This window comes from Myotis lucifugus, unplaced genomic scaffold (assembly GCF_000147115.1).
Source record: "Myotis lucifugus unplaced genomic scaffold, Myoluc2.0 scaffold_39, whole genome shotgun sequence".
Classification (NCBI taxonomy): domain Eukaryota; kingdom Metazoa; phylum Chordata; class Mammalia; order Chiroptera; family Vespertilionidae; genus Myotis; species Myotis lucifugus.
In genome coordinates this window covers 7,983,413-8,006,827 of record NW_005871087.1, presented here as the reverse complement: position 1 = coordinate 8,006,827, position 23,415 = coordinate 7,983,413, and the positions used below count along the sequence as shown (strand labels likewise).

Here is a 23,415-nt window from a genome sequence, read left to right as displayed (position 1 = left end):
ATATTTGGTTATGGACGTTATGACAGAGATGTGAATTACATTCAGACATATTGCTTAGTTTCACTACATTTCTAGGTTCTAAAATGCAGAACAGGAACAATGATGTCTATGTCATAACACCATTGGCAATGAAGCGATTCTATGGGTGATGATCCCAAGGATCCCCCTTTAGAGAGGTCAGAAGCGGATCCCCTAATGAGATTTATCCCAGTCCCCTGAACTAATCAATGCTTGACAGTCCTGACTCCTAAAGGACATGTGGCTACTGTATTATAGTTCAGTAACTTGAGTTTATATTTAATTTCCATGGTGCTTAGGACCGAACTGTGGGTGTGACTGAATATGACTGAAGCCATTGGAGAGCCCTCCTGCGACCTTGGATGAAGCCCAGTCTGGGCTGGGAATGACTTTCCACAGCAGCTCTGCCTGCATCCCATCAGTTCCACCGAGAAAGAGGCCTCATGCCCTCTCTCTGAGACAGCCTGACGGGGCAGGAAACACACAGGTCTCCATTCATGCCTTCGCTGCAGGATCCGCTGGAACTTCAGGATGGACTTGCTGGCCTACCTGGACCAGATGAGGCAGTGACATCCGAGAAGTGGACAATGACCCTGTGAGGCCTTGTATAAATCTCCCACACTCTCCACGCTTCAGTTTCCACACGTGAAATTGGCAGAAGTTTTCTTCTGTCTCTAACATATTATGAAATGCTATTGTTAAGAGGTTAGCCATAGTGACTCTTAGATGCTACTATATTATGATTCCTTAGTTTGGGGTCTGAGATCTTATTTTCCATTCTATAAACAGTTATTGAGTAATCATTCTCCACCTCGCTTAATCCTACATCCACGCCGGCCCTGCTAAAAGTTGTCTTTCAAAGGCATACTTAATAACTTGCCTAGGCCAATGCTAATTTATGCTTATTTTAGAATGTTGATAACATAACTGGGCAAATTACAACCTTTCAGTCTTTAATTGGCAGCTTTTTGCATAATTCCATGTGTGTTTCATATAAATCTTGAGAATAGTTTTTTTTTTTCTTTCAAAGAACAGCCTACATCAGGAGAAGGCAATCTGATTTAAACTACATACAAAATAATGTGGGATTTTAAAAAGATATCTGCAAGGCCAAAAATGGAAAATGAACTATACAGGAAACAGGTACAGCATAACACCAAACTACAAAGTTTATATTATAAAGGGTTAAAAAAATAAATAAAAGCTTAGAGGAAAAGGAAATTGAATTTTCATGATGCAGAGATGAAAAGAACTACAAACTATTATTTTCACTGGAAAGAGAAAAAGCTTTGAAATGTAAAAAGGTTCATAAGGCAAAAATACTTTCCTACATGATAGAGGATTCAACCAAGCACACAAGGGAATTGCAATGTTGCTTTTCCAAAAAGATTCTAGATTTAAGAATGGAAACAGGAAGATAAATTCCAGATTTACCAGAAAAGAACAAAGAGGCGGTTGTATTGGGACTATAATGTCTTTTCTTGAGGTTAAAATGATCCAATATGATATATATGTGTGTATATATATATATCTGTATTTTCCCTTTATTTAAAGATTATTTTCTTATATGTGAATGAACAGATAATCAACCCAATTGATCTTGGTGTTCAGTTTTAAATATTATATAAAATTAATAGTTATGGATATGACTGGGTCAATAAGCAAATAAAACTAATATTTCCAACACATTAGTTCCATTTATTGACATAATAATGCTAGAGAGATATTTTTAAAGTCTCTGAAGGGGTTTCTACTCCTGCATTTCAATTTTGCAGTAATTATGTTTTGCTTATAAATCACAGTTAAAATGTTGCTATGTCATTTATAAACTCAATTATATTGGGTCTTCCGATTTTTTTAAAACTTCAATTTTAAAAATTAGCACTGCATAATGAATTTACATTCAAGTTCTAGATAAGGAAAAATGTGAGGGTAGTGAATTCACATGCGTTCAGTTTATACAGACCCACAAAATTGGACTGAATGATTATCTGATGAATTCAGGTGGTTATAAAATCCAATTCAAACCTAAATCAGACATCTGAATGACTATCTGTGCTAGGCAGAACAATGGTATTTATTAATGACATTAATCCCTGGAAATGATGAATATGTTATATTACATGGCAAAGGGGATTAAGTTAGCAGATGACATTTGGTTGCTAATCAGTTGAGTTTAAAATAGAAAAATGACCATAGATTAAACAGGTGGGCCCACTGTGATCACAACGGTCCCTAATCATGGCAAAGGGAAGCGGAAGAGTAATAGAGAGAAGACTCGGTCAGTCGTGCTGGCTTTGAAGATTGAAGGGAATCATGAGACAAGGAAATAGGGCAGCCTCCAGAAACTAGAAAAGAAAGGCAAGGAACTGATTTCTCCTCTACAGTCTCCAGAAGGAATATATCCCTGCCTACACCTTGATTTTAGCCCAGTGAGACCCATGTCTGACTTCTCACCTCCAGACCTATACAATAATACATCTGTGTGTTGTTTTTCTAAAACCACTAGGTTTGTGATAATTTGTTTGCATAAGCAATAGAAGATTAATACAGTAATCATGTAGTGAATGGTCATGCCTGCAATTGCTTAATTATGACCCAGATTGAGAATGAAAAGCAATTGTCCCTAATAAATACATATTAATTCCTCTATCACCTTGAAACTTTATTAGCAAAATAAATTGCTATTCTTTCTTACCATGGAAATAAAATTAAATTTTAGAAAAGAAGTATGTTAATGTTCTTTGTATTGCATTATGCTAATAATCATATATGAAAAATATATGTATTGTCTAATGCATACCTGACAATATTTCTAAAGTCTTTAAACATGACTTTGATTAACATCTACTGAATAAGAAACAATAAAAAAGAAAAAGAAAGAAATGAAATAACTGTCTGAAAGTGGTGAGGGATCCATCACTGGGGATAATCAACCAAAGGAGCTAGCCCGGATGTGGCAGATGGTTTTCCTAATACAGAGGAAAATATTGACAATGAAAGTGTTGGCAGGAGGTTATTTTTAAGTAGCTCTCAACAGATGAGTAAAATATCAGTATGATTTAAGAAGAAAGGGAACCAATAAGAAGCCGCTTAAAATCATAATCACAAAACTATCTGATTGTTCACTAAGTGTTTACAAATTATCAAAACTGCCTGGCCCATGTGGTTCAGTGGATGAGCATCAACCATGAAAAAGGAGTTCACAGTTCGATTCCAGGTCAGGGCACATGCCCGGGTTGCGGGTTCGATCCCCAGTGGGGGGCATGCAGGAGGCAGCTGATTAAGGATCCTTTCTTATTGATGTTTCTATCTCTCTCTCCCTCACCCTTCCTCTCTGAAATCAATAAAAAATATATTTACTAAAAAACTGATCAAAATTGCAATTATAGTTGACCCTTGAACAACACGAAGGTTAGGGGAGCCAATGCCCTGCAGAGTTGAAATTTGTGTATAACTTTGACTTCCCTAAAACTACTAATAGCCTACTGATGACTGGAAGCCTTACTGATAACATAAACAGTTGATTGATACATATTTTACATGTTGTATGTATTACATACTGTATCCTTATAGTAATAAAGTAAGCTAGAGAAAAATGTTAATAAGAAAATCATAAGGCAGAGAAAAATGTATATACAGCAATGTACGTATTTATTAAAAAAAAATCCATGTAAAGTGGATCCACGCTGTTCAAACCTGTGTTGTTCAAGGATCAATGGTATTGAGTTCAGAACTCTTATTTCTATGTCAGACTCCTCCTTTTCATTTTTTTTACAATAGCTGGAAGAGATTACTATGTAATATTGATCCCTTGAAAATACTATTGCTTAACAAATTAAACTATAGTAAATTTCTTAAAATTCAAACCAATGTGCTCAGTCTTAAAAAACACACAACACAACAAAACAAAACAGAAGCCATCCCTCCAAGTCAAATGCAGTATGTTTAGTGTATTGTTTTATAGCAGCAAATACCTTCCAGATGCTGTGCAGAACCCACTCTTCTCTTTTTTCAGCCAACAGAGGGAATGCTATAAAATTACCTGATGATTGTGCTGCACTGGTAGGTATGAGTTCATAGCACAGGAGTGATCTTTATACAAAATGAAATGTGTTCACAGAAGAAAAAAGCCACTCTAGTTATGTCCTATCTATTTCCTGTGCCTGATTATCTGCTATCCTCGCCACCGAGCATCTAAGGGACCTGGTTGCCAGGGAGATTAAATAGTAGATGGCCAAACATTCTCTAGAACCCAGATCTATTGGTCATCTCCACAGTGCATAGCAACTGAGGGGCAAGATGCTGACACCTTGGAGGGGCCATTTTGATAGGAAGAGGTTCTGTATTTGCTTAGGCAGTGGTCGGCAAACTCATTAGTCAACAGAACCAAATATCAACAGTACAATGATTGAAATTTCTTTTGAGAGCCAAATTTTTTAAACTTAAACTATATAGGTAGGTACATTGTTATAAACTTAATTAGGGTACTCCTAAGGCTTAGGAAGAGCCACACTCAAGGGGCCAAAGAGCCGCATGTGGCTTGCGAGCCACAGTTTGCCGACCACTGGTTAGAGTATCCACAAAGTGGTCAATTCCTATTCCTTCCAAACCAATATTCCTGCTCTTTTCTGTATTTCTCAGAACCAACTCCACACCAAAGCAGGTTGCGAGGAGCAGTATTTTTCACGTTGGCCACAAGCCGAAATTAACTTCATGGTGATGAACCAAGAGTCTTCCCTGATCCTTAGAAATGATGTGAATGATGCAAAGAACTCTGTGAATAATTTGCAAAGCACTGGTCAGTCTACAATTGTCTAACATCTGCCATGTTCTCCACTTCAGTTTTATTTATTAGGGGCTTTGAGGTCTTTAGGACGCCTGTTAAAGTGATAATACTTCTAGGACAGTAAACTGAGGGCTCTAGCACAAAAATAATTAAGGACACAGGACTGATCTGAAACTGGGTACCACCAAGGCAGGCAAATAGAATTTACAAAGCCAAAATCTTGACCTTGAAATATAATTTGGTATCTATCTTATTTCAGAGGTGTAATTTATTGAAAACCTCACTGGTCCTGTATTTGACTATTCCCCAAAAGGAAAGCTTATAACCTACACTTAGCATTCTCAAGAGACTAAAACAATACCATTAAACAGGAAGTATAGTATAAGATTATATATGTGAGTTTTTTCCCGAGTAAACAACCAAACATAATATAATAAACTCCAAAATTAAAGCATATAAGGAGTTAAAATATTATCTCTGAATTTTGGCATGTTCCATTATTGGAGGAAAAATGTTTAAGAAATCTCTTCAGCAAGATCAGAACAGCATAATACATTTTTTTTTACTGCACACTAAATGATAAACTTACATCAGAATTAAATCTCAACTGGCAAATGTTGCATGATATGATTTGCTTTCTTCGATGAGGAAGAGGAACCCCGAATGTATGATTTATTACAGCTTTCTGAATCGGGTCCATCTGTAATGAGAAAAAAAATACAACAAATAGAAATAAAGCTTGTCAGTTCCATTGGAATGTTGCCTACTTCATTAAAAAGCCAATCTGTACAGCTTCAATCTACTGCTCACATTATAAAAAACATTTTTTTAAAGAAATGGCATTTCTCCTTTGTCGAAAAATAGAAAACAATAAAACTCAAAGCTCACTATGATAAGGGAATAATAAATGTACCCATTAGAGTCTGCATACTAAATGTTTTTCTCACTTAGGATTAACAATTGTCTCAGTTTGATAATCCTAAAATATAATTAAAGGTTTATCAAAACTCAAGTTATTATAAATGCCAGCAATCTTACACAGACGTTTGTTTGCACCGTTGTCCTAAATGGACTTCAAAATAGACTTGGTCAGAGGATCAGCTCTGAAAATAAATGATGCACCATTATCCAACCTTATGCTATGTTTTATATATCTTTTCTACCTCAAGAATATAGTATACAATTCCTGCTTTCTAAGAATTCAAATATATAGAGCTATCAATGCAATCAATAACAAATTATTGATTCCCTAATACATATTGATATCCTATGGATTTATTATTTGAGGTTCAAAGAGTTTGGCCACATATCAGTTATCTCAGTCCATCCCATTTCCCAGGACAGGACAAGTGACACCAAATACATAATATCAATAATCCAGCTTTAATAAAACATAATGTCTCCTCATCAAGCTCTGTCCTACAGTGCACATTAGTGGTTCTCAACTATTAGAGACAGGTAAAATTTTTGATCTACTTCTTAGTATATGTACAACTTCTTCGCTAATCTGTGTCTGTTAAGGTTGTTATGAGGTTTAAAAGTGATAATTCATGAAATTAACTTAGCACAGTCAATGCTGGGCACATTAAGAAGTCAATAAATGTTGGCTATTACAGATTCTCCATTGTAGTACATGTGAGATCAAGGTTAACATGAGCCGCACACTCCTTTTGTCATTCTTGGCATACTATCCATATCTCATGTGGTCAAAAAACACACACAACATTTCAAAATGATTTAAATGTCACACATGTAGCCATGACTTCTGGTGAATGCTTGCGAACTTTGGAACCTTTTTTTTCAAATGGCATTTAAAAAAATAAATATGCTTATTTATTTTTAGAGAGACGAAGGGGTAGAGAAACATTGATCTGTTGCCTTCAGTACCCACCCCAAATGTGGACCAAACCCACAACCTAGATATGTGCCTTGACTGGGAATTGAACCCGTGACCTCGAACTGACAGTGTACAGGATAACACTCCAGCCAACTGAGCCAGACCAGCCAAGGATGGAATTCTTAACTCTCACCAGATACAAAGTTCTTATGAGAGTGATCCCAATGGGTTGAAATATTTCAGACATGACTTGACAGACACACATCAAAATTAAGAATGGGCCTGTGAAATAATGCTCTAATATTCACCTGTGATACACTGTAGTTTGTTAACTACCCTAAACAAGTCATTGATAAATCCCACCTCCTTTTGTGTATTTCAAATCATCAGAACCAGTTGACTCATGGGCTGTCCTCGCTGGTAGGTAGGAAGAAGTTCCTATCTATATTTACAACTATTAGGTTACCTAGGTACTCTTAATGTACTTTTCTAAATAGCAGCAATAGAAATAGTAGCACTCAGCATTTATTAAGTGCCTTCTATATACTAAATCCTAGCCAAGGTGATTTATATATTAAACAGTTACAATAATAAAAACAAAACAAAACAAAAAAGTCATGGGTGTAACCATTTGTATCTTCCACAGTCACTTTAAATGTTTTTATCTGATGTGAATCCTTGCCTAGATTCTGAATGAAACTCAGCTATATGATTTTTCTGGTCACTTCCAGTATGAACAAATTCTAGCATCTTCCCCCACCCCTTATTAGTGATTTCAAACATATTTTCTTTTTAACCAGTTTTATTTAGATACTAGAGGCCCAGTGCATGAAATTTGTGCGGGGGTCGGGGGGTTCCCCTCAGCCCAGCCTGCACCCTCTCCAACCTGGGACCCCTTGGGGGATGTCCAACTGCTGGTATGGACCTAAACCAGCAGTCAGACATCCTTCTCACAATCCTGGACCACTGGCTCCTAATCACTCACCTGCCTCCCTGCCTGCCTGGTCACCTCTAACACCACCCCCCCCCCCGCTGGCCTGATTGCCCCTCACAGCCCCCCTGCCGGCCTGGTTGCCCCACGCAAGCCTGCTTGTTCAGTCCTTTGGTTGTCCTTCACTAACCCCCCTGTCGGCCAGGTCATAGGCCGCCATCTTGTGAGGGCATGAGGGTTAATTTGCATATCACCTCTTCATTATATAGGATAATTTACATACAATAACATTCACCAAAGCTAACTGTAGAATTGGCTGAGATTTGACCAATACGTACAGTAATACTAATTATCACATAGGACATTTCATTTCCTGGAAAGGTTCCCTTCTGCTCCTCTATGGTCAATCCCTTTCTCTCACCTGAGTCTTTGAAACCACTGGTTTGCTTTCTATCACTATATTTTTGCCTTTTCTCAAAGTTCATATAAGGGGAATCGTACAACATGTGGTCTTTTGTGTCTGGCATCTTTCATTAAGCATAATGCTTTCAAGAATCAACCATGTTGTTGCATATATCAGTAGCTTATTCCTTTTTATTGCTGAGTGGTATTTCTTTATATGGAAACACCACAATGTGCTTATCCATTTGTCAGCTGATGAACATCTGAATTGTTTCCGGTGAATTCCATAATCTTTTCAGGTCTCAATGGATATCTAAAGCGCATTCCTAAATTCAGTTCATCAATTTAATACAAACATTAAAATTAATTCAAAGTTATAGTCTCTTTTCTGTAAATTGAACCTATCATCAAATAGTAGTTTGAAAGGCAATAGGAAATGGTACAGGATTTCTCTCTCCCCTCCCCTTTCACACACACACACACACACACACACACACACACACACACACGCACAAACACACACGCTTCTCCAAGTCCCCCAACCCAACTAAGCTTCTAAACCTTTGTCAACCCATATCACCCCTATTTTTTCAGACCCAAAATGGACAGTGGGCAGAGCCTGAGAAAGCCAACAGCCACAGAGATGTGTGACTCTAGGCTGTTTCAACAGCCTTCATTCTACTTTCCAAGATCCCTCTATATTACCTTAAACATGCCATCACAATGCTGCCATGACAACAAATACGGAGACCCCTGGGGGATAATTACTCTTTTTAGCCAACAGGTAAAGAAAATAAAATGCAGAAAGAGGTCACTGACTTAGAGGTAGTTACCTTGTTATGTTATATCTGTTCTGTACATAAAGGAGGCCCATTTCTACCAGGGAATAAGGTGAATTATGCCTATAACCCACTTGGGAATACTGAAGTCCACTTATAATAATACTATGAAATAAAAATGAACTACACATTTATATTAAATATGCTCTCTGAAATGTAGTACAGAGTTTTTATCATATATTGGCGAGCAGCATATTATTTTGATCTTTCAGTAGCACTGTGGAAGCAGTGACTACATTCATTCCAAGTTTGTGTGGGAGGCATTTTGGAACTAGACACCATGCAAATGTGGCATATTCTCTAGGTTTAATTCTTTTGTTTGAATTGAATGATGATCTGATCACTGTGACTATAAAAGCAAATTTCACAATGCAAAGTCCTGTATTCTTCTTCGGAGACAATTTCATTTCCCAGTGTACTTACAAAAAAGGCACCTAACTAAGTTATATTTTAAAGATGAATTCACAATCTAGAGTTACACCAACACAAGTATTTATCTTTTATCATTTTAGGAATCTAGTACAAAATAAGTTTAATGCCTTCATTAATTAACATAAATCATATCATATTCACCTCTCTAATACATTCATCTATAAATATATGTAAAACCATTTACAACTAAAAATTTGGAAGGGGCAAAAATCTAACTAATAACCAGTTCTGTTGTTAAATAGTTAATTAAATGAATCTACATGGTATGTAACTAAAAGTAGTGTATACTATCAACTCAGGAAACACACAGCCAATTTGATCATTTTGTTTACACATACCATTATTTATCATAATGATCAAACATTTTGTTAAAAAACAAAGTCATATATGTTGGTCCCCCCATGAACAAAATAGGAGTGATCTGTCAAAACAATCATACCTTACTATGTGTATGCACATTATCATTAGTTTTTCTACAAAACCAGTCTCTAGAGATGCCAATAAGTGTAGACAAGAATAAAGGGAGGGTGTCAAAATAAGTTATAGGAAACCTAGGTATAACAACCTGGACATTCACAGTGCACAATAAAATATTAACTTCTCTGAGATGCCCCACAATAAAAAAATGTTTTAAATACATAATTTCTAAAATAATATAACTAGAGTGCTCATTGTTTTCTTTGTTTTTAAATTTAGCATCCCTGTTTCTATGCATGCAGTTTAGAACATAGACAATATGAAAAATGAAATAATTATAAAAATAAGAATAAAATGTAAAGCCTTCAGTAGAAAAGTAAAGGCACTAAACTAAAAATGTAATAGATAGAAATTAGATCCATAAAAGCTTTGATACATTTCACCTATTCCAGGCAGCACTGAATTAAAAACTGATAGAAATGGTAAAATATACATGGTATTTTAATCCATATTTAACTAATTTCTAAAGTGGGAGATTTTGAAAGCTAAATTCTCTAAATACAATACCTAATCTCCCAAAGCAAACAAACAAACAAAAGCAAAGAATGATTCTGTACCTATTAATATGCAAACCCAAACCCTAGACAAAAAATCAATTTCAAACTCAGCCTATGGCCTAATTTAAAGCCAAATGACTATGTTCTTCTAGATTTCAGGCTTAAGGATCTTTGCATTTTTATCTAGGCCCTGCTTTTCCCTCCCCTCCCCTCTGGGCATTCTGCTAAATTGATTTGTAAATAAGTGTGCAAGGCACAGCCTCAGGTAGAACAGCCACAGCTCAAGGTTCCCTTCCCTAGGATGTCTGCTTTATTATCACAGAGGACCTGGCTTAACCCTGAGTTCACATTTCCTGCTCTAAGAGAACTGCTCTCTTTAGGTTCCTATTATTATTGTGGCTTTCAGTTTTAAATTCAAAGAATAAAAACTTAAATGGCAGGAAGTTTAGAAGTCCAGAAATATAAAGGTTATCTCCTCCAGCTGGCATTTCTACGTAACAATGGCAAGTAAAAACTTTAAAGGTTATACTTGAGGGCACTTACAGTTTTTTGGTATGTCTTTTTGTATGTTTATAAGCATTATTTCTATCTTAGCAACTTACTGAGGAGCTCTCATTGACCCTTGCCTAAAATCATACAACTAGTAAGTGCTGTGATATCCATTGTCCTGAATATTTGTGACCCATTAGTATTAAGTGGCACTAAGTAGAGACCCTGGTAGATTTAGTACTTCAACTATTAATTAGTAAAATTTGTGTTTATATGACTTACATTCGCACATTAGAAAACACTAATGAGACATCCTATATAATAAAAGGCTAATATGCAAATTGACTGAAAGGTGGAAGGACCAGTCGCTATGACGCTCACTGACCACCAGGGGGAAGACGCTCAACGCAGGGGGAGCGCCGTTCAGCCAGAAGCCGGGCTCATGACTGGTGAGCGGAAGCCAGGCTCATGGCTGGTGAGCGCAGTGGCAGTAGCGGCAGCCTCTCCAGCCTCCGGGGCAGTGCTAAGGATGTCTGATTGACTGACTGATGGAAGCCATCAGTCAGACATCCCCTGAGGGCTCCTGGACTGTGAGAGGGTGTAGGCCAGGCTGAGGGACCCCCTGAGTGCACGAATTTTGTGCACCAGGCCTCTAGTTCCTAATCCATTCCTGCTGCAAATTTGTCCATTTGAAAATTTTTGTCATTTTTATTTTTTTATATGGACTTATAACTTACATACAAAAAAGCATACACGTCTTAAGTGTATCATTAGTTGCATTTTAACATGTGCATCGTCTCATGTTATCACCATCCCCAAAAAGATATAGGATATGTTCTGTAATTTAGACATTCCCTGGTCCTGCTTTTGCCCAGTCAATACCCTCCAGTGATCACTACCATTGTAAGATTATCAAAAGAGATTATTTTTTTCTGCTTTTGTACATCATAAAATGTAATTTGCACAGTATGCATTCTTGGGTGTACGTATGGCTTCTTTCATTCAGCATTGTGTTTGTATTTTTGTCCACTGTCAGTGCTGTATAGTATTCTATTGCATGATCATACCAGGACTGTTTGCCAACTCTACAGTTGATGGAGATCTGGGTTTTCTGTTTGAATCTATTATGAGTAAAATTACTGTAAATATTTGTGAGTATGGGTTTTGTTGGACATAGCAGTCATTTCTCGGATGTATATAACTAGGAATTAAATGTCTAGGTAGGGTATGCTTTAATAGATACTACCACAGAGTTTTGCAAAATGGCTGTTATAATGCTGCAGTGCAATTCTGGCCTTAACTACCTGGAGTTAGTGCAGTCTCCACAGGTCACATCCACAGTCTCCACCAAGACTGTCCTCACTTTAGAATCTAGCCACAAGTCCAGAGTCTCCAAGTCACCCGCACTTCTGACAAACTGCCAATTTGAGGGTTTTCATGACTCCTGAAGGTCAGTAAGTTGCTAGAATGACTAACAGAACCCAAGCAAGCACGATACTTACAACTACAGTTTCATTATAAAGGCTATAAAAGAGAACCAGCCAAATGAAGAGACCACTAGGGTGAGGTCTGGAAAAATCCAGAATGTGAAGCTTCCATATCCTCTCCCCACAGAATCAAGACATCTTACCAGGACGCATTACAGTCCCAACATCTTCCCAATCAAGAAGTTCACCCAAGCCTTGCTGTCCAGAGTTTTTATTGGGGTTTTATGACATAGGCATGATTGATTGATTGATTAATTGGTCACATGACTGGCCTTAATCTTCAGTCCCTTTCACATCCTTGGAGGTCATAAGGACATTTTCTACTCTAAGCCCTACCCTCTAATCACTAGTGACTGGCCCCTGTCCTGAGGCAGTCATCAACATAAACTCAGGCATGATCCAAGGTGTGAGTGATTAACAAAGACACTCTTATCACTCAGGAAACTCCAAGATTTCAGGAACTGAGAATGAAGAGAGTCAAATTATTATACAACAGTTGTGTATCTTTATACTTCTCAATGCCTACTTTCATTACATAGCTGTAAGCATAAAATAGAATATTTTCCTTTCCTTCCATTTAACAGTGGATTGGAAGTATACTTTTATTTAACTTCAGGTTTATATTTACCAATTAAATGGTAGCATACTGCTTCACAAAATGGTTGTACCACCATTTACTGAGCCATTTCTCTGCCACTGCAGACTGAGCTTGTCCCAATGTTAAATTGCACTGCACAGATCATCTTTTTGGGTGTAACTTTTTTCTAAGAACCATAGCATCTTACAGCTGGGAAAAAAATCCCAGTGATCACATTTTCCCTCTCATTCTATTGACAAGGCCACGGAAGCCCAAAGAGATGAATTATTCTACTAAAGAAATGGGCAAGAAACCAACTCACCACTTCCTAGTTCTACGTTCTTGCCGCTATAATATATGACACTAAGACTGACCCTTCTCTTTCCCCCTAAATAAGAGTAGCAAATGGTTAATATCTACTGTAAAATCTGTCTGCTTTTATTTGCTAGCTGTTTTATTTTCATGTTTCTATGCCTCTCTGAAGTGGAGTGATAATCACTGTTGGGTTGTGGTCAATAATGAAATATACACAATGTACACAGATCCCGGCATTGTCTGACATAGAAAGCACTAAAAACTGCAACTGTGTCTGCTATTATTATTTCACAATAATAACAGTAAACATCACCATTCCTTTTCAGAGGCAGAAAACAATAACTAATTTCAGGTGAGTGTTTAGATGTGTGAGGCAGGCCCGGGTCCCATTGTTCTTCATAGCCAGCAATTAGCATAATGGCTCACACATATCAAAGGCTTAACAGATGTCTGTTGAGCTGCTAAATAAATCAAAGCCCCAAGTCAAAACATAATAGTGTCTGAATGGTATTAACAATAGCAGTGGGAAAATCTGGTCTACAAGGAATCTTTAGGCCTAGGAGGTGAAGAGAGCTTATTAGAACCAAGGGCAATTAGGAGATGACTCCAGGATACAATATGGGACAAAGGGATATAGACCAGTGGTTCTCAACCTTCCTAATGCCGCCACCCTTTAATACAGTTCCTTATGTTGTGGTGACCCCCAACCATAAAATTATTTTCGTTGCTACTTCATAACTGTAATTCTGCTACTGTTATGAATCGTAATGTAAATATCTGATATGCAGGATGTATTTTCATTGTTACAAATTGAACATAATTAAAGCATAGTGATTAATCACAAAAACAATATGTAATTATATATGTGTTTTCTGATGGTCTTAGGTGACCCCTGTGAAAGGGTCATTCAACCCCCAAAGGGTCTGGACCCACAGGTTGAAAACCGCTGATATAGACACTGGGAGTAAAATCTACAACTGCAAGCCACCAAGCAGTATTTTCATATTATCTATGGTCATCTAAGCAAATGGTTAATGGACTCTCTTTACACTTTGTATGCCAACATCAGACCATTTTTCCACCAGGCATCTTTTTTTTTATTATTATTAAGGTATTAAATATGTGTCCTTATTCCCCCTTTCCCCTCCACCACTCCCCCACTCATGCTCTCACCCCCCTGGTGTCTGTGTCCATTGGTTATGCTTATATGAATGCATACAAGTCCTTTGGTTGATCTCTCCCTCTTACCCCCACCCTCAAAGGCTAACAGACACACTGGTCCCCTGATCAGTTAAAGATAAGTCTATCTTGTTCATAAAGCTAGTGCTTGAGCTTAAATATGCAGAAGCATGCCCTGGCTGGTTTGGCTCACTGGATAGAGCATCAGCCTGGGGACTGAAGGGTCCCAGATTCGATTCCGGTCAAGGGCATGTACCTTGGTTGCAGGCACATCCCCAGTAGGCGTTGTGCAGGAGGCAGCTGATCGATGCTTCTCTCTCATCGATGCTTCTAACTCTCTATCCCTCTCCCTTCCTCTCTGTAAAAAATTAATAAAATATATTTTAAAAATATGCAAAGGCATTTGAATGCTCACCAAGTAGTCAGGACGTGCCCATGTGTAAGAGACATTTCATTGTGGGTAGCTTTCTGCCATGGCTATGTCCCCTAATGTTCTATGAAGTGGATAATCAAGTGAAACACAGAAAGTTCAAAGTGAAGGATGGATAAGCTTGAGGGAATCTTAAGACAGCATTTTTCTTAGAATGATTTATGCATTCAAGGAAAGTGCATTTAACCAAGGTATTGAGGCCCTGTCAGGGATTGCCCACAGATACCTGCACTCCAAGATTTTTAAGTGAATAGATAGAACTGTTACCAATACAATTTCTCAGTCATGGAAAATTAATCCTTATCCCCCTTTTGTGCCCCCCCCCCCCACACGCACTTTTAGAAATCATCTATTTGTGGTTATTTTTAATGGGTAGGGGCTGTTTCACCTCGGCTCATATCCCTAGTCGTTCTCATTCCTTCCCCTGATTCATTGAGCACTAAATATATATTTAAATTTTATTGAAATTTCTCACTTTATAAGTAAGAAAATCTATACCCCTAGGTGAATATAAAGTTCAGAATAAAAGGATAAAAGGTGAATTCATTCTATTGGTGAGCTTCCTTTTTCTGCAACAATAGCCAAAAAGATAATAATATGTTTCCTTAAAAAGAATGAATGTTGCCTGATCATACTAATATCATCCCCCGGAGAAGATGCCAGTATTTAATTTGGATGGACACTTTAGAAACCTTTTTTATCAGCATTACTGGGACTTAATTTGACTCAAAAGTTTTAATCGGAGTTGTGTTTCTGGGGACTTAAACAGCAAAATCTCTTTTAAAGACCATGAATGCCTGTGGTGCCTGCCTGTGTAAGGAGACAGGTTTCTCAATTCTCATCAAGCCTGGCTCTGAATAAGGTGTACGGTGATTAAACCCAACAACTTCAGAACTGGGATTCCATTTACATGGAGAACAAGGCACTGACTGAGCAGGAGAAGAAATTCCAAAAATCCCTGCTATTAGCAGCTGTACCGGAAGTCCACAAACACATCTGGTTCCTGAGCAGGTCACTAAAATGTGGGACAGGTGCTAAAACCCACTGCACTCTGCAATGAAAAGAACGGTAAGGACAAAATATTTGTGTATATACATCACTGATGGTAAATTAAGAATTTTCTCTTATTCTGAAATCACTCACTGTCCTTTCTACTTTTCTGTTGTTAAACTCCTTCCTTTTTTCAAATCATGTTGCTATCACATGGGTTAATGGATTGAAACAATTAAAATGTGAAAGTGCTATGTTAATTGGCCTTTTAACATTTCCCTTTTAATATTTTAAGCCTGTATTAGTTTCCTAGGGCTGCTGTACAAAAGTATGTCAAACTTGGTGGGTTAGAACAACAGAAATTCATTATCTCACTGTTTGGGAGGTGAGAAGTTGGAAATCAAGTTGTTGGCAACCCAGTGCTCTGTAAGAAGGATCCTTGCCTATCTCTAGCTTCTGCTGGTTTACCAGCAATCGTTGGCAATCCTTGGCTTATAGATACACCCCACCCCAATCTTCCATCTTTATGTTGCATTCTTCCGAAGTGTGTTGGTATCTGTGTCCAAATTTCTAATTTTTGTAAGGACACCACTCATATTGGATTATGGACCACTCTCCTGAATTCATTTTAACTCGATAACCTCTGTAAAGAGCCTATTTCCAAATAAGGTCTCATTCTAATGTATTACAGGTTAGGACTACCACATACCATTTTGGGGGGGACACAATTCAAGCCATAATAAATGGAATGGACAATATAAAAATCTAGAAACCACTGGGAAATATCACTTAGGCAGTAATTCTAGGATTTATTGCTTAGAGATGAAATACAAATTAAAATAAGTTTACTTGTTTTAGTGGCGAAAACTAAAGGGAAAGTCTGAACAACCCATGTAGCACTGAGACAATTCTTTGCCCACCTTTTCCTTAACATGTTCACTTTTAGCCTCAAAGAGTTTTGTGATCCCCGAGGGTCTGGGAAGAAGAAACAAGTTCAGGGAACTGAAATGTACATGGAGATGACAATGGAATTGAAAGAAGGAGTGTAGATCATTACCAGTGAGCCTGCAAATAATTTAGATGAGGTACGTTTGAAACGTCACAAATTCAAAGCTATAAAGTCTATAGAACAATTAAACAATGGCACATTGGAATGAGCTAGGTGAGTGATTATTCTAATTTAATTATTTGGTTAAATTAGAAAAGACATAAAGTCGGGGCTACATATTTTGGATTGTATTTTCTTTCGCTCCTTTGCTTGTTTGTTTCTTTGTTTGAACCACAATTATGGCTTTGAGAAAGTATAATGATGGGTGCAATGGCTCTTTTTATACAACTTCCATCTCTGTAGGTAACCCATCTGGTCTCTTCCAGAGTGAAAATTCCAAGATAACGCATGCATATGGAATTAAGCACATAAGGATATCTTTGCTTTTTATGCTTTGTTCAAAAATGCAAATAGGCATATATGTACACACACATGCATACACATCATTTATGTACCAATTTATGTGGCAGATTTATCCACCAATTCCCTACATAAAATCTCCAACGGCTTAGAGTTTGGCATAATTCCATTTCTGTGTTTGGGCTAGACTTGATAATTTCTTAAAATATTCTACTTCTCCTGGCATTAGAGTATTCATTCACTAATTCTCACATGCACTTGCCCCCACCCCCTATACCTTTTCTCTTAGCCAGTGATGTGGAATTCAAGCCACAAGGGGTATTCTGTGTTGGCAAACCCTGCCTTCCATGAACTTGGCCAGCCCACATCTCTGGATTTATTTCCATTCCTCCTTGCTTCTGATGCTTTGCTCCTATAATACAGATCTGCTGGCAATCCCTTGCATAATTCAGTGAGGTTTATTGTCTCCTTAACTTTTGTAAGACTCTTTTATTTTTTTAATATTCATTACTTATATATTACATGTATAATTCCTATCTATCCTTCGAAATGCTATTTTTTTCCCAAGAGAATCCTTTCTAGTCTTTCAATAGTTAAGGCTAAATACCCTTCCTCCCAGTCCCCACAACACCCTATGCATTTTAGAATCACGTTATAATACCCACCACGCAAATACTCTGCTTACAGCTCTCCCTTCCCAAAACTGCAAACGGTGTAGAAAGTTTTGTTTGTCTTTGAAAAACAAGTGTATGAGCACAGAAAATGCTCAAGAACGTTTTGTTATTGAAGAAAGCAATTAGATATGCAAAAGCAGCCTCTCCCTCCAACTGTCAATCACTTTAAGGAGAAAAATGTGGCTGGCCCAAGACAAAATTCTTGGTTGATGATACTTTGTTCAACTTCATAGAAAAATTGCATTGTCATCAAATTGCATTGTCATCTGAAGCTGATTGTGTTTTGGAACCTTGATGTAAATATGCAAAATGAACTGCATGTTTTAAAGGAAAAATAATAATCTGTCTCTTAAAATGCTTGCCGCATAGTTAAGGCCATTATTCTCAACCCTGGCTGTACAGTGGGAATCACCCAGGAAGCTTGTTAAAGGTGCAGGGCAGAGCCCCAACAAAAGGCAAATCCATTCAATGTTTAAAAGGCTCCGTGGGAAACAGAGACATAGTCATAGATAGAAAGCATGCTGACAGCTGCTGGGGAGGGGAAGGGGCTGGGTTGGAGGTGGAAGGATTGAGCAAAAGAGAAAAAAAGGAAATAATTTATACAGGCAGACAATAGTGTGGTGACTGCAAGGGAGGGTGTGTGGGAGAGGTAGAGGAAGGCATAGGGAGATAAATGGTGATAGACAGAAACTTGTATTGTGTACAGATGATGTGTTGTAGAACTGTGCACCTGAAACCTGTGTAATTTGTTAACTAGTGTCACCTCACTAAATTCAATAAAAAGATAGATAGATAGATAGATAGATAGATAGATAGATAGATAGATAAATGGCTCAATGGGAATGGCTAAGAAGTACTGGTGAAACCTTGGTATTGGAATCAACTTCCTGATATTAAAATGTTTTCATCAGATGTTCCCAGGAAACCAAATGTCTTCTTTTCCACCAATAAATACTTTCTAGACAAAGAATCCTATAAAGGATGTGATATTATCCTCGTTTTACAGAAATGGAAACTGAGAAATACCCAGAAGCAGTAATTTGCCATGGCAACCTATTTCTTACCAGGCAGCCCCAAGATTGAGATCCAGGTTTATGAAAATCCAGTGTTCTTCCCTATATATCACACTGACCTTCAAATATCGGTAGCAGCTCAATGAACTTCTGAACTGAACATAATATCTGGATTTGAATTTGGGGATGTTTGGAATTGGTAGACCATAGGCAGGAACATGTACATTTTTTTTTAAAAAAAGAGCAAACTATGAAGAAAAGTAAACCAGAACAATTTGAAATAAACAAGGGCTATTATGAAGTGTTTCCAACAACTGACTTATTTTTATTTCATCAGAGGCTGTTTTTAATCCCTAAAGTGCTGCTAAATCACTGTTTCACTTCTGCCTGTATTTTTTCTACTGTGCATGTTTTTCACTTCCTGACCTTTTTAAAGAACTTAAAGAAACTAATGTCAAGTTGAACTACAGTTAGAAGCTTGGGTCTGATATAATGAAGGACAAGTGGTCAGCAAGATGTTTTCAACTGTGGAGATCAAGGAAGGATGAAGGACTCCCAGAAATCCTAAAGTTCAAAGCCACCTGAACCCACAGAGAGGTAACCCAAAACCCAAGAACCTCTTAGTCATGGCACAATTACATTTTGGTTGTATTTTAAACACTTAAAAATATTTTTATTAAAAAATTTAATTATAGCTTGGATGTAGTGGCTCAGTGGTTGAGTGTCAACCTATGAACCAGGAGGTCATCATTCCATTCCTGGTTAGGGCACATGCCTGGGTTGAGGCTCAATCCCCAGTGAGGGGTCTGCAGAAGGCAGCCAATCCATGATTCTCTCTCATCATTGATATTCTATCTCTCTCTCCCTCTCCCTTCCTCTCTGAAATCAATAAAAATATATTTAAAAAAATTTAATTACAGTTTATATTCAATATTATTTTTATTAGTTTCAGGTGTACAACATAGTGTTTAGCCAAACATATACTTTACAAAGTGTTCTTCTGATATTTCCAGGACTCAATGGGCACTATACATAGCTATTAATTTTATTAAAATGTTGGTCTGCTAATGTGGCAGAATTCCATGTCTTTTTCTATGGTTTCATGGTTACAAAGTTTGGCCAATCAGGAGAAAATTGTTTTTAACTTTGAGCAAAGGAGCTTCTACTTTCTTATCCATCCATTGCTTGAAATTCTGTCCTAATTTGACATATATATCATGATTTTCTGATGTTTCTTTTTTGTCTTTTTCTATAAATAATGTGTTATCTTAAAATAAATGTTGCTTTTCTCCATCAATCCCCATGTTTTCAGCCCCACTATGTCATGTGATCTACTTTATTCACTCACCATTACATCTGCAGTCCCTAATTCCAGACCTTCTACAGCAGCGGTTCTCAACCTGTGGGTCGCGACCCCTTTGGGGGTCGAACGACCCTTTCACAGGGGTCACCTAAGACCATCAGAAAACATATATAATTACATATTATTTTTGTGATTAATCACTATGCTTTAATTATGTTCAATTTGTAACAGTGAAATTGGGGGTCACCACAACATGAGGAACTGTATTAAAGGGTCGCAGCATTAGGAAGGTTGAGAACCACTCTTCTACAGGGTTTTGACTTTGTACTTTTCTTCACTTTCTTTTTCTGTGAACTTTCCTGGCCATCCATTTGGTATCCAGTTGCCTGTTGGCTACTCAAAACACCTTTGTTCTTCTGCATCTATGTCTCCTTTTTGTGTTTCTTTAGTTTTATAATTGTATTTGTATGATCTTTGTCCCATTTTGAAAGAAAGCTACAGGTTATTCCTAAATGATTTTTAATAAAAAATCTGAAGAAAAGCATGCCTATTAAAAATGTACACTGGTCCAAAATGCCTGATAGCTGACATCAAGAAATTACAGTTTTCAGGTAAAGGATTATTGTTGCTCATATTTGATCAGAAAAACTACTCCATTTAAATAATCACCATTCTAAATAACATTTTAACATCAAGGACATGATTTAGGATCATGTCACTTCTTCTGAAATCTTCTGGGAACTTTTAGTGAAAGCTGATTTCCTCCACTTTTTAGAATATGCATTTCCTTCCATCATGAAAATAATACATGGCAGCTGAAAGCTACAGTTTCCTCCTTCCTCTGTTGCTAAGTTTACTTTGTGTTTTAAATGAAATTTCCAAAGCAATTCCCTAGGTCTTTCTGGATAATAATTTGCATTTTGTAAAAAGTCCTTGGCTAAGGAAAGCAAACACAAAAAAGGCAATCACAATGAAGAAAATGTACTGTTAGTAAAGACTTCTGCTAATTACCTGGCAAAATAATCTGGCTGCCTGAGTACCTCAGGGATGTCAATGCTAACTTAAGAAAAACACATCACAGATTAAGTGTCAGGCTAGCTAAGCTGAATTGCAAACAATTCCAAAATATTCAACAGGAAAAGACATGCGCTGCAGGACACAGCTTGGCAAGAGTTCCTCTAACCATTTCCACTTTATCATATAAATCCACATAGGAATTAAAAAAAAAAACAGGGTTCAAAAACGTGGCAAAGGGGACAGCTGAGAATTGGAAAATGGAGAGATAAAACTGATTCTAAGAAAATAAGGTATCTGGCATACAAATCCTGTGGTGGATGGTCTTGGATTTACATCTGGGAATGGTCACTTATAATTTTTTTAACCTTGGGAAAACAGTACTGGGAGAAGTAAATGAAGTAATACATGGGAAGCACCTGAAACAGAGCCAGGCATGTTCAGAATCCATAATGGTACTATGGTTTTCAGATACCATCCTTCAGATATTGAGGGCCATAGAAGTGGGAGAAATAATAAGTCTTGTGCTGTTTTACCTGTGCTAAAGATCATACCTGAAATATGCAATCTTCCTATATAATAAAAGGCTAATATGTAAATCAACCGAATGGCCAAACCACCAGTGGAATGACCAGTCACTATGATGCGCACTGAGCACCAGGGGGCAGACGTTCAATGCAGGAGCTGCCCCCAGACCACCAAGGTGGGTGCCAGTGGGGTTCCCCCAATTGCCCCACCAGTCGCCCCACAGATCAGCCCTGATCACCAGCCAGGCCTAGAGACCCTACCTGTGCACAAATTTCATGCACTGGGCTTCTAGTGAAAAAATATTCTGTATTGATTGCTGAGAGATTAGTTAAGATGATTAAAAAGAAAATAAAAACGACGAATAATGACAAATTGAGAGCATTGATCAGATTGTTGGGGTTTTAAATAAGAACTTGAACATGTAGACCACTCATGCAGACTTGCAAGAAGCATAGCATTTGATCAGTGTTGAGACGGAAGGATGCCCTGTGCGGTAGACAGAAATGTTTTCTGAAACTCTGTGGATTTTTGTCTGAGGAAGGATGCATTCTAACTGCTGAGGCAGATACAATAATGCAAAACATGTGGTTCTGAACTCCAGAAAGGAACTTAGAATAAAGTTAGAAAAACACATACATTTTAGTTCAAATTTGCAAATGTTGGAATAAAGATATGAGCACAGTGCCATGGAAGCAGAGGGAAGGAGGTAGTTACTCAGTTTGGGGATGTTCTGGAAGCCATCAAATAAATGACCATATCTGGATTGCATGAGTGGGAATTATTTAGATTTTAAAAGGGGAAAATGGCAATTACAATAGAACCTCCTATGCAAAGGAGTAAAAAAATGTGACATTTTCAGTAAACATTTAAAATTGAGATATGAATGGAGAACAGTATAAATGGAAAAATACGAACATGGCCAGGTCAATTCGGGCGTGTGCATAACACGTGTGTTCTGTCAATGAATTTGGACTTCTGTCCTTTGAGCAATGTGAAGGTATAAGAAAACATTCAGCTCAAACGTATATATAACAACAGTTGTATTTTTAGAAGAATAATTTAAACAAGAAACTGAAGAGAGAAAATCAATCTGGAATCAGGAAGACAAATCAGGAAGCGTTTGCAGCAGCCCATCTGAAAAGCACAGGTCATAATTCAGCCAGCAGCTGGGAGGTTAAGAGAGAGACTGGGGAGATTTTTAGGGGACAGGCTTTTAACCTTTTTAAAAATATACATTTTTTTATTGGTTTCAGAGAGGAAGGGAGAGAGACAGAGGGATGGAAATATCAATGATGAAAAAGAATCATTGAGTGGCTGCCTCATGCACACCCCCCACCAGGGACTGAGCCTGCAACCTGGTCATGTACCTTAATAGGGAATCGAACAGTGACCTCCTGGTTCATAAATTGACGTTCAACCCCTGAGCCATGCTGGTCCGGAAGCATTACCTTTTGAAATAAGGCCCAAGGAAGATGGATTTTTTTTATTTGGGTAATTGATTGCATAGTGACAACATTAACCATCACATATGTAAAGGAGGAATGACAAATTTCAGAAAGGTATGTTTGTAGGTGTATGCATGGGTAGAGGGATTAATAAGTTCATCATCAGGAACATATTAAATTGTATGTACTAATGGCCATCTTTATATGAGAAATAGAGTAGATATATAGGAAATTAGAGATAAGTCTCTAGAGTTTAAAAGTGTGTTCACTGTTGAATTTTCAAATTGTATAATTCTTGGTGTAATCGAAGGGTAGAATATACTTTTGAGTAAAATGAGACG

General features: G+C 37.5%; 1 protein-coding gene across 3 annotated transcripts in view; it reads right to left on the bottom strand.

Annotated features, from left to right (window-relative positions):
• The window catches only part of ZNF385D (zinc finger protein 385D), a 278,367-nt gene that overhangs the window by 111,122 nt on the left and 143,830 nt on the right, over positions 1 to 23,415 (bottom strand). For all 3 annotated transcript variants that reach the window (XM_006087624.2, XM_023752968.1, XM_006087623.3), the window contains exon 3: positions 5,397 to 5,507. In XM_006087624.2, the coding sequence (XP_006087686.1) occupies positions 5,397 to 5,507 (111 nt within the window). The remainder of the gene's footprint in view (positions 1 to 5,396; positions 5,508 to 23,415) is intronic.